Source organism: Anomalospiza imberbis, chromosome 15 (genome assembly GCF_031753505.1).
Source record: "Anomalospiza imberbis isolate Cuckoo-Finch-1a 21T00152 chromosome 15, ASM3175350v1, whole genome shotgun sequence".
Lineage (NCBI taxonomy): Eukaryota > Metazoa > Chordata > Aves > Passeriformes > Viduidae > Anomalospiza > Anomalospiza imberbis.
The window spans coordinates 14,930,683-14,942,770 of record NC_089695.1 but is presented as its reverse complement, the minus strand read 5'-3'; the positions used below and the strand labels follow the sequence as shown (position 1 = coordinate 14,942,770).

At 39.6% G+C, this 12,088-nt stretch overlaps 1 protein-coding gene across 2 annotated transcripts in view; it reads left to right on the top strand.

The window, feature by feature from the left end:
• The window catches only part of RNF145 (ring finger protein 145), a 46,787-nt gene that overhangs the window by 10,130 nt on the left and 24,569 nt on the right, over positions 1–12,088 (top strand). For both annotated transcript variants that reach the window (XM_068206030.1, XM_068206031.1), the window contains exon 3: positions 7,864–7,972. In XM_068206030.1, the coding sequence (XP_068062131.1) occupies positions 7,864–7,972 (109 nt within the window). The remainder of the gene's footprint in view (positions 1–7,863; positions 7,973–12,088) is intronic.

Genomic DNA, 12,088 nt, shown 5'->3' with positions numbered 1-12,088 from the left:
CTTGGAGAGAAAGGGCTAGCATATAATTTAACCACTCTGGAGTGTTTCTTCCTTGTAGATGGTTTTGGAAGATAAAGATGCACTGCAGTCAGCTAAAGGAAACGCATTTTACTTAAGCAGTTAGGAAACTGGACTTTTGAAGGAGCATGTCCTGACTTTAATCCTGACTGCATAAGTGTTGGCATGAGGCTTCCCTTTTTGTGTAATGCCTGTTGTCTGGAAATCGTTTACTGCACTAAAAGTGTGTGCAGCTTTCTTTGTTATGGCTCCTCTATACTCATGCTGGGATGACAGTGTACTTGCAGTACAGAACATTGGTGTCACAGTTCCCTTTTCCTTTGTCTGTGGGAGAGGACATGTTTGAAGCTGGTGAATGTGACACAGGACTGTGGTGGCCTGTACCTACAGCTGGCTTTCTCCTGCATTTGTGTGCACACACAAAGCTTTTAGGAATAACTTTATCAGATCCGGTTCTAACGCAGAATTAAAAGTTGTGCAGTAGGTTTTCAAGATGGCAGTGGGTAATTTCCAGCTATGACAAAGTCGTCCTTAATAGGCAGTTGATAATCTTTGCCTCGTTAAAGTATGTTGAGATACATCAATAAAAAACACTGCAGAGGGGGTGGGCATTGTTACCAAAGAATTCCCCATCTGGTTGCTATTTTTGTACTAAACCAGTGAAATCTGACTTTTTGCTCCTTGTACAAGGGGTGCTTTTGTCCTGGTGCACAATCACTCAGCAGTTCTTTTACTTCTTGCTTTTATGACATTGAATGTATGCACTTTTATTTCTCCAACTGGCGATTGCTGAGCAAGAAGAGATTCTAAATTGTCAAACAAGGTACTTGTTTTAAAAGATTTTCAGACAATTTTTAGTGACAAAAATTTTCACATAAAGTTGCTGTGTTTCATTTCCTTGGTTGTTGGGGATTTAAGCTGTGTCAGGGTGAAGCTAGGCTAAATCAATTTACATGCCTCCATGACATTTTATATAGATTTAGTTGCATTGCTTTAGAGTATAACATTAATTAAGATGATGTATCAAAATATATAAATTGGATTTGTAGGGAAAACAAAGTACTTTTCCACCAGTTTGGAGAACTGAGCCTCTTTGAAGATACATTGGGGGAAATTAACTGCCAGCATATAATTTAAACAACAATTCACCGTGGATGTGTTTCAACATGCTAATCTACTTTATTTAGGAAAAAAAATTCCTCTGTTCATATTTGCAGTTAGGAAACACTATCAGCAAATGCAGTGGCAGCTTTGCAGTATCAAACAATCACTGAATTTCTTCTACAAGCCAGTATCTTGTAGTGCTATATATAGTGCTATATAAGTACTTCCAGCAGCTGAGGAAATTGAGTGCATCTCTCTCAGGCAGATGCTCAAGGATCAATTTGATTAGAGAGCCCTAAAAATTAATAAACTCTACCAGTCTTTATATAGTGAACCTTTTCCTGGAACTAAGGAGACAGAATTGGAAATTTGTGCAGAACTAGGGGTTACCAGGAGTGTATTTTCTGTGTAAATGTAACAAGTGAAATGATGTGTGTTCCTGTGTGATTCCCATTCCAGTTAGCAGTACTGCGGGTATTATAAATCTTCTGAAATGCACTTTGTTGTTTGAAAAACTTTTCATATCTTTCCATGAAACAACCCTTATCTGCTCGAGCAAAGGAAAATACTCAGTCCTGATAACCACTCAACCACAAGTTCACCTGCATGAAATTTAACTAAATATGCACAGAGCAGTGCAAACAGCAGAGATAAATTTCTGGTTAGAATTGGTGAAACCTCTGTGTAGGCTAGATTAGCACTTACTGCCAGACTTCTCCATTTTCTTCTGCGCTGTAGAGTAGCCGTGAGAAAACAGACACTCCTTTTTTGTGTTCTTTTGGTGGAGAAGGTGGAAAAAAGTTGAAACCATGTAATTTCCTCCTCTGAAGAAACGCAAAGCAGTGCTGTTTGTGCCAACTGGTAAATACTCTGAGCTAGATGGAAAGAGTCATGAGCTTAACCTATAATCAGAGTCAGGCTTGGAATTTAAGTCACTGTCATGGGTGAGGCACAGAATTGCACAAAATACAGGGTTTTCTTACTCAAGAGTAAAAATAGAGCAGTTTTCTATCTTTAAACTGTATTCTTTGTCGTTACAAAAAATAAAAATAAATTCTCAGGGAAAAATATGCATTAAAATATTTAGAATAGGTAGGTGTGTCATCTTTCACAACCCTGTTTGTAATGACAGTTTCTTGAACTGCATGGTTAAACCTTAATCTCTTGGTCACATCACTTGCCAGGTGTGAGCTGCTTGTTAGGAATGATGCTTTTATGAGGGGGGCTTGAGGGAGGAGAAACCTGCTGGACTTCCTGCCCCTGTGTGCTGATTGCATCCTTTGGTCTGCCCACTTCTCTTTAAGCTCTTGTGCTTTACGTAGAAGATCTTTTATTTAGATTTCTTTTTTTGTGTTGCCTTTTAAGGGGAAAGGTACTGTACTCTGGTACAAACACTGTAAGAAGTGCCAAGTGAAGCTTCAGAGTGAGAAGAAATGAGTTGGTTCATTACAGAAACAAAATTCCTAAAATTGCAAGAAGAGGATGCAGGACTTAAATGTGTAAATACAGTTAATGCATACAAAGATGAGGTCCTGCTTAGAATCAGCATCTCTGGCTTTGCTGCCTCATGTCTTCTGTCTTTGTCCTGCCAGCAGCTCTTAGATAAATGTCTAGTAGAACTATTTTCTGAGTGTTACTATTTAATTTTAAACTGTAGCTATTTTTAATCAAGTGCAATTTGATGACATGGACTTGGTCTTTATTTCTTAAAATAATTACTTGTTACGTCTTCTCATTCTCTTCTTGGATAAATTGCAGTGCATGCTGCAGTTGGTTGCACACAGGAGGAGGTAGAGAGTGTGCCATGCTCAAAATCCAGCACAGCTTTTTTTATTTTCTGACTCAAGATTCCTCTACTGCTCCCTAAATGTTGTAGGTTTTTCCTAAGCAGCTTTCTCAGCATACGGATACTTTCAGGTAGCTTTTTTGTATAAAGCTGATGTCTCTTTTTTGAAAACTCACATCACTACTTTTTTTTTTTTTTTTAAGGGGACACTAGCAGCCTTTTTGAAAGAAGGTGCTTAATTTTTTTGATTCTGAATACCAGTCACATGACAGCATTGCAGCTTGTTTTAGTGATTTGTAAAGAGCCTCTGAATCATATGGCAGAACTAGAATCAAAATCCATTTTATTTGTTCAGACAATACTGCAAATCTCTTTAAAGAACTCAGTTTCTTGGATTATTTCTACTTAGAGTACCCAATCTGTTATGTATTTAAATGTTGAAGAAACAGCTGTTGATGGCAGTACCCCAGTAATGAATAAATTGTTTTGTTGGCATTATTTTCACCGAGATGTGCAGATGTTGATAACAGGATTTCTGATCTCTGTTTATAGTTGTTCTGAGCCATGACTAAATAAATGCCAATTTCCGTAAGTGCAAGTATGTTTAGATGTGTGCTTTCTCAGTTTTGAACTAATTTTCTGGCATTTTCTGGAGGACAGGTATGTAAAAGTATGTATTTTAAAGATGGATGAGATGGATGATTTAGACATTGACAGCTTATGAAATTTCTGTGTAAATTGCAATGTGACCAGTCTGGTGATCCTGAGAATTAGACACACTGAAAATAAAGTTGCCAGTTGTTTCTGTAGTACTCTGCCATCTCAAATGCAGGCTTTCAGAGGTATGTCCTGTTCTACTGGTACTTGCATGTAGTGGCCAGATTTTTGTCTGAACAAACTGAAATGAGGACAGTCAAGGATTAGGCTGAAGTGCAGTGACTAACTCAGTGCACTGATCCCTCTTTGAGGCAGGAGAGCTGGGTGTTGGGATGGAGTCTGTGGCTCGTGACTTGCTGCTTCCCAGCAAGTTGCTTTGCAAATCATGGACCCTTTACCCTCATAGGATATGGGAAAATGGAAAATAGAGCCCCTAAATTAATTTCCTGGTGGAATCCAAGCACTTGCACTCCTACTTTCTGGCACTCCAAGAGTTTGTGTGGCCTTATTAAGAAATGTTACAAACTCTTTGATGTGCAAAGTTCTCATTTTTAGACTAAATGTGCAGGAAACTGTGTGATAATATGAAATGGACACAAGGGATCTGTAATCATGCAAATGAGCACTAAAGTGCTTCATAAAGAGGATGAGTTGTGACTTTGATCATGTTCCAGAAGCCTCCATTGTGTGCAATCAATAAACCTCAGACACCTGAGTCGGCAAAGAGGTAATTCTGGTGAGAGAAGCTGGGAAGACCTTGGTGGTGCATAAATGGAGAGGTTGCTGAAAGGCAGTCTGTGAACTGCTGCTCACTGAACAATGAGCACTGCACAGCCAGAGGTTTTCATTGAGCTGAATCAACAGGTTGTAAATGAGGTCATGAACTGGTTAATACACCAGTGTTCTTGTCTAGCAGTGTTTAACTTCGCTTTTCTGCTTAGGATGATTTTCACAGTTTATTTTCTCCAGTGGAGCCTAAATCTGTACCACCTTGCATGATGGTAGAATTCTCTCCTTCCTTGTGCTCCTGAATAGGAGCTGAGTGGGGGATTGGTGTATTTTTAATGGTGGCAGAATGTGTCTGCTGTAATGTTCCTTACAGCTGGAGGCATAAAGATGCGAGTCTCCTTCTCAGTGTTGTGGCATTAGGCCACTCTGACTGCATTCAGGAAAAATTATTCTGTCTTTTCTTTATCTTTTTTGTTTATTGTTTTTAATGTGTGTTAGAAGCATTCCTTTACTTGGGCAGGAATTGGGCTTCCCTGAGCCTGCTGCTTGCTTTATACAGAAATGTAGGTGGTGAGTCAAAAGGGACAGTGCACCAAGTCCCAAGAGCAAAAATAGCACAGCCCAAATCAAAGGAGAGGAGTGCTCACTGCTGACACAGAGCTCAAAAACTCCATTTGGATGGAAGTGAGTGATAGTTATTGTTAACCCCTGCTCAGAGGTTACCCAGGAAGATGACTGTTTCTCAAACTGTAAGTCCTTGTGTGTGGGGACTCTCTCCAAAGGGATATATGTTCTCAGCATCGTGTTTTCTTCTGGCAGAGGAGGTGCAAATGAAAACAATGTAATGGTTTAGATGAGAAAACTACTGTGAGAAATTTCGTTTCCTGGTCTTTTTTTTTTTTTTTTTTTAATTGGAATCTTATTTACATTGTACACTAATTACTTCATTTGTCTGTATGAGAACAAAGGGACTAGAATATTATTGCAAGTATGTCTGAATTTGAGCTTGTCTTCCTTTTCTTCTGCAATCTGATGGGTTGGTAAAGAATTATTTGGCTTTTTTAAAGTTTTTTTTGGCAGAAGTTTTGTTGACAAAAGTGAGGTTGGTCCCGCTTTGGGAATAGGGCCTTCGCAGCAAAAATGCAAATATTGCATTATGAAGTGTGCTGAAATCTCCTCTTACCAAGTCACAAGAGGAAATTGTAAATAAGATTGAATGGGAACTACTTTAAATATCTGTTGCTCTCCCCCTCTTCAAAGTCTAACAATTAAACCAAATGGCTGCCTCAAAGTGAGCATTTACATTCCAGCCCAGACTCCTGAGCAGTGGAGTTCACTGCTGAAGCTTCTGCAGTAACCTTGGCTGTCTCGTGCTGCTTCCCTGCACAGATCTGAGCATCTGTGCAGTGTGGAAGTCTGCTGGTTAGAAGGCACTGTGACAGCACTTGCTTCATCTTTTTATTTAGCCTTTTTTTTTCCCCACTCCTTCATTGTATCTCGAAGGATCCTAAGTATTATGATTAAATTTGTGATCATGTGGAGAAGAATGAACTTCAGTGATATCTAAAATCCTTCCATGTATCTCATCTTTGTTACTGCCCTCTAAAACGTGTTACTTTTACAGAAATGATCCTGCCATTGCTCAGGTACATCATCACATGGCCAAGGAACAGACTTTGTGATAGAATAGGGTAAAGATGACAGAGCTTAAATACAGATACAGTAAACAGGTATTCTGAAACTATTTATAGAGTAATAGAGGAATAAAAGACTGCATAATAAACTCCATTTCGTTCTCCACCTGGAGGTGAGTCACAGGCGACAGTGAGAAGAAAAGGTTTCGAGAGATTTGACTCGTGCTGGAATGATAGATGGTTGTGGGTTGTTCCTCGGGGAACAAAGGAATCCAGGGGTGAATGCAGCAGAGGTGAGATGTAGGAATGTCTGCAGATGGTTTGAGAGCTCTGGAGCTGGCTCGTGAGGCTGTGGTGTGGTGCAAGGTAGTGAAATGTCTTCATGCAGACTGCTGAGGTGTTCCTGCTCTTGTCATTTGTGTGTTTGGTAGAAGGAAGGTGGTGAACAGGAATTCCAGCAAATGCAGGTGTTTGTGAAGAAAACTGATGGTGTAGAACATCTGATGTGCTGTAAGTAGAAGCAAGTTATTCTGTATAAAACACTCGCTAGAAGGAAACTGATGGGAGTGCTGTGTTTCAGGCCCCTTTAAAAAAATCTCAAAATAAAAATGATTCTGTTCTCCAGGCTGAACAGGCCCAACTCCCCCAGCCTGTCCTCACAGAGAGAGGTGCTCCAGCCCTCTGGTCAAAGTGATATTGTACAGAATTAGTGACTTGTATGACACTTGATTTTTAATAAAAGATACTGCCAATTATTTCAGCTTTCTAAAAACCACATCCTGAGACAAATGTGCAACATGTCACATCCACTTCATGAAGATGGTTGAAAAATTATCTTTAATGTTAAATACATAAACGATATACTGTTTTTTTAAAAAGGTGAGTAAATAGGCTTTGTCTGTCATTGATCATCTGTCTTACCTGAATTGATCTCTCTCTGCTTGGCATCCTGTGGATCTGTTGTCTTTTCTAGGAGCATCCTGCAAGATTTTGAAGACCAAATTGTTGGTAGAATTTTACAGAGGTGGCTTATTGAACATGGCAGACACTAAGCAGCCTTGAAATACTGCTTCATAAATACTGACTCTGAAATATCTTTTTCAAATCCTGGAACATGCAGTGTTCCCCAGCTGGTTTATAGTACCTGGTTGTACCACTGCTTATGAGTGCTTAATCTAGAGTTGCATTATTAAATATATTTCAAAAGCTAAAAATATAAATTAGCTAAAAAGACTGTGCCTGATGTTGCTGAAAAATGTACGAAACTTTAGATGTGACAATGACTGGTGTGGCTGTGAGGGTCAGGATATGTTCTCTAACATTTTTTTCTTAGCTTCAGGGGAGTTGTTGGCTGTTGCTGGGTTGTTTTTTTAAATGGATTTCAGTGCCAGGCACTTGAGCTGACCTTCAGAAAGAGCACAGGTGCGCTGCAGTGATGGAGAGAGAGCTTGGAAATAAATATTTGTAAGGGCACCGTGGGCTGGGTTTTTGACCTGCAGCCTGTGTGGGAAGGAGGAGTATGGACATGCACCACCCACTTACGGAGTGGACTTCAAAGTACTGCTTTGTGTGGGTCTCTGAGTGAGATCCTTATGAAAATAAGGATCAGGGCTCTGCTTGTTGGAGAGGCTGCTGAGCAGCCAGGCTGTAGTCTTAAAGAGTAAAGCTGGATCTGCATTGGGTCATTTTCAACAGCCTCACTAAATGCTAATGAGAAGTGCAGGAACTGCTGGGATAAAAAGCTACAAATCCTAGGCTGTGGCAGGTCTTGTCCTTGATTTATGCAACCCTGATAGCTGAAGCGGGCTTTAATATGACTAATACGGAGTAAAGCCTCTGTGTCCCCATCTTAAATTGTGAACATGCTAAGTGTTATTTTAATTTGGTGCTAGATAGTATTTTTTTTTAAATATCAACTTCTGCTTTTTGTTGCAGGTTACATCTTAAGTGTTGTGCTCCTAACTTTACCAAGGCAACACCTGGTTCAGCTTTACCTGTACTTTCTGACTGCACTGCTGCTTTATGCTGGGCACCAAATTTCCAGGTAAGGATAAATGGATTAAATTTTTTAGCTTGGTTTGGGAATTAGAAAAATAACAGTTATTTTCTTAATATTGTCTATAAATGGTTTTGTGGAGGCCTTTTTTCTTTGTCAGACACCTAAATATATCTTGTTGTTCTTTGTCTTTGGAAAAGTTTACAGAATTGAATATGCAGTCAAGTAGTTCTTTGAAGTCATTGAAAAAGCACCAGGAATTTTGAGCTACTTGTCTGGGGAGTGTAATGGGCACCGATCTGAGGAGAGAAAGCACTTACCACAAGACTAAATGTGAACTCTGATGCAGTAATCTAAGTTACTCAGTGGCTCAGCTAAAATGCTTTCAGCACTGGGCTGTTTTACACAGCAGACAGGATGTTACTTTCAGTTTCCTGGCACCTCAGGAGAGAGAGCAAATAAAAACCTGGAATCCAGTAAAAGCAAAGTAGTCGTGGAATTTAATCTTAAAATGTATTGCACAAATTTGAATTTACAGTGGATGCAGGTGTTTTGGATCTAAAACACAGAGCAGGAGTTTGGAGAACTCTGAGTCAAACAAGACAAATCTTTGTTTGGCCCCAGCTAACTGTGCTGAAAGCCAGTGTAAACTTTCATACTGACACAATGTTTAATTGGAACCAAAGACACTGCCATCACATTAAAGGCTTTGCATGGGAAGTTTTGAAAATATGTATTTTGGTGCCTGCTGATGGGAAACATTTAAAAATGTGCTTTCAATTGATTTAATGGAAGTGATAGTTTTGTTATTTCTGCATCAAAATTGTTGTTCCAGAGCATTTGCTGGAATGTTTTTCTTGATATGTTTCAGTTCAGGGGAGTGCTAATGAAGGTTTTGTGATGATTTGACATGTCGCTGTTGTGGCTGTCAGAGTTGCATTTAGTGATTTCCTGAAAAGGATGAGTGTACAAGAGAGGAGTTATAGCCTCTTACTGCCTTGGTAGGAAGGAAAAAAGGGTTTATTTGTCATCCTCAGGGGAGTCCTGAGATGTTATAGATGGAGTCTGTGTGTGTTTCTCATAGGGTTAAAGGCTTATTTATTACAAAAAGCAACCTAAACATTATTTAAGTGTTGAAATAATAAATCTAGTAACAAATGCCCCCGTCAGACACAGGGCTTTGGTGCAGAACATTTACAGCTGGAGATGTTTATGCCACTCTAGGTCTTTAAATTTTTAGAAGAAATGGAGGTGTTATGCATTTGTTTGATACATTAAGGGATAGCACTGTGTTTATTTTTAATACTCTATTTTTATTTCTGTTTAATAGGAATTCTGACTTCTGTTGCTTTGTGAGGTTTGAGACTTAAAAGGTTTTATTGTAACATATTTAGTACACACTGCTTGGACTGTTCTGTGTGTTCCTATTAAGCTTTCTCTATTTGGCGCTCCTGGAGCGAGTTAATAAAGACTTTAATTAAATCTTGCATCAACTAGCATAAAAAATATATTTAATTAAAAGATGTCATGGATTCAAATAGTCCAGCAGTATTCCCAAGATATTTTGCAAGGCAAATGTAGCTGCTGACACTTCCGAGTGAGCTTACCCATTCCCTAGGCATAAGGCTGGTTTGGTTTAGAAGGATGCACAGTGCAAGGGGCTCTCAGCTGAAGCCTTTGTACAGTCAGGAAATGTGGGGAGTGACACTTGAATTAGCCTTAAAAAAGAATTTTTGAATCCCATCAGTTTACATACTGAAAATAGTAAAATGTGACAGACATATCTGTTGGCAGAGCCATTCCTCTTATTGCCAAAGCTATCCAGTTCCAACTTATGTTTCTATTTAGCAGCCTGATCATAACAAGACATACAGTAGTCACATGTGCAAACTGGTTTTCAGTGTTTTTTAGTAATGCTGCTCAGAGCTGAAAACTTCCAGGGACTTGCTTGCATGCACTACCAGTTGGGATGCTATTTAAGACCAATGAAGAGGTCTTATATTGAGGCCAGTTTGGTTAGTGCAAATTATAGAACAAGACCAGAATCATCTGGCACTTGTGACTCTGCAGTGTCCTGGAAATTGTGAGCTGTTGAAAGACTTCAGCTTTCAGTGCTTTTTTTCCACCCCAGAAATAGCTTGCAGTTCATCTGCAAGTCTGGGAATAAGATCATCTGAATTTTATAGTTAAGCTCTGACTTTAGACTTCCAGCTTTATGTGACCTTGACAAGTCACTTAATTTTTTAAATGTTTTGTTTCCTTGCCTGCTGAGCTGAGAATTACCTTAATGTGTAAAGATGGTTTAGGCAGTATTTGTGAATACTTGGAGCACCCCAGAAGATGCTACATTTGTATGTACCATGCTAACCTGGCAGTTTGGGTGGAAATAACATACCATCTGTTTATGGAAAGAAGAGAAGTCAGCTTTAAAAACCCAAAATCCAATTTAATGAAATCTCTTTGCCTTAGGTTTCCTGCAGCAGTCTCCAGTTTCAGGAGAAATTAGTTTAATAAGTTGAGTGGCACAGTAATGAACAGCTTGAGCTGGGTGCCTCCAGCCAGGGACCCAGAGCTCACAAATCCTTGGGCCTTTGTACCCTTCCAGTCACTGCACCCACGCTGCTTCCACTCTTCATGTGCTTTACAAACACCCCTTGGTCCAATGGTGGGGTTTGGCCTAGGATCTTCTTTTTCCATGTTGGATTCTTTTGCTGTCTCCAGGTGGGTGTGGGCTGCTTTTATCTGGCTGGGTTGCAGCTTCTGCTGAGTTGTGGCCTCCTTATCTTCCAGTTCACACTGGTCTCAGGGCAGCCCTTCATATAACTGAGCAGAAGTTCAAGATAAGTTTGACTTTTTTAGGTGGGAGCTTGGAGCTGGTGAAAGTTTGGAGCTTGTGGCTTAAAACTCCAGCAGCTTTAGCTACTTCTGCTAAGCAAAGCTACTCAGACAAAAGAATACAGTTAAAAGAACACAGCTAATCAAACTTGATTTACAACAGTCCTGCTTTTTTTATTAAGCATTCCTGCTCACGTATCAGAAAGAACTTGCAAAGTCTTTAAATACAATCCTTAGTCTCACATACACTGTTATTCAAGCAACAGGCACAATATGAGCAGAGTGAGCAAGTCACCACTGGATGGACCATCTTAATATAGATTACATTGCTGTTGCTGTCCACCCAAAGAAAGTTTTCCACCATCCGTGCTGTGCCTCCTTCTTCACTTTTTCCAAGACATGATTCTGCACCGAGTGGTGACTAGAATTTTTTGTCCATCATTTTGGACACGTTCCAGCAGTTGATGCAGGTCATCATTAGTGGTTTCCTCACCAGTGCAGGATTCATTCTGATGGGGATAGGTAGTAAATTTTAGCTTCAGTATAATTGGACTGTAACAATTGAATGGACATAATAGGAGCTGAATAATTAAAATTGCATCCCACGGTGTTTCTACAGTTAGAAGTAATTGAGTGATTATTTGTCCCTCTAGTGATGTTATTTACAAACATAAGATCACAAAGAGTCCTTACACAAACACATCCTTTCCCAACATAAGCAAGTACAGTTTCAGGGGTTTCTTTGGAATGTATTTCAAGTTACAGACATTTTGTTCAGTATCAAAACAAATGTCTTGAGCTTTGATGGTTTTACTTTCACAAATAAATCCCTGTTGTTCTCTAACAACATGCACATCAGCATTGACACTGCCATTTGATACTGTTTTGTTGGGCCCATACTCGGCTCTGGTGGGTAGAGAGCAGTTCCATCATGATTCAATCCTAATACTGGGATTGGGTCTGTGGTGTATTCGGATGTGGTGCATGTTATTGAGACAAAAGCTGTGCCATTATATGGACTATATGGGAAACTGGCTGCATACCACCACCGTTGGAATTCTCTCTCAAAATCAGTTGCATTTTCTCAGGTTTTTTTGTTTTTAATTTCAATGTGTAAGATGTAAGATACACCCTTTCCCTTCTCTTATGGTTGTGGCTGCCACAGATTGTATTTACAATTGTGTTTGGATGCATCTAAGAGCTAGTGCTGATTTCAGAAATTTGTGGGATCAGCTCCTCCCTTACCTGTGTAGGGCTGGTGGCTAAGCTTGTTGTGCTGGGCAGTGAGGCAGTGGTTGATAGTAACTTTTTTCACAGGTTGCATTAACA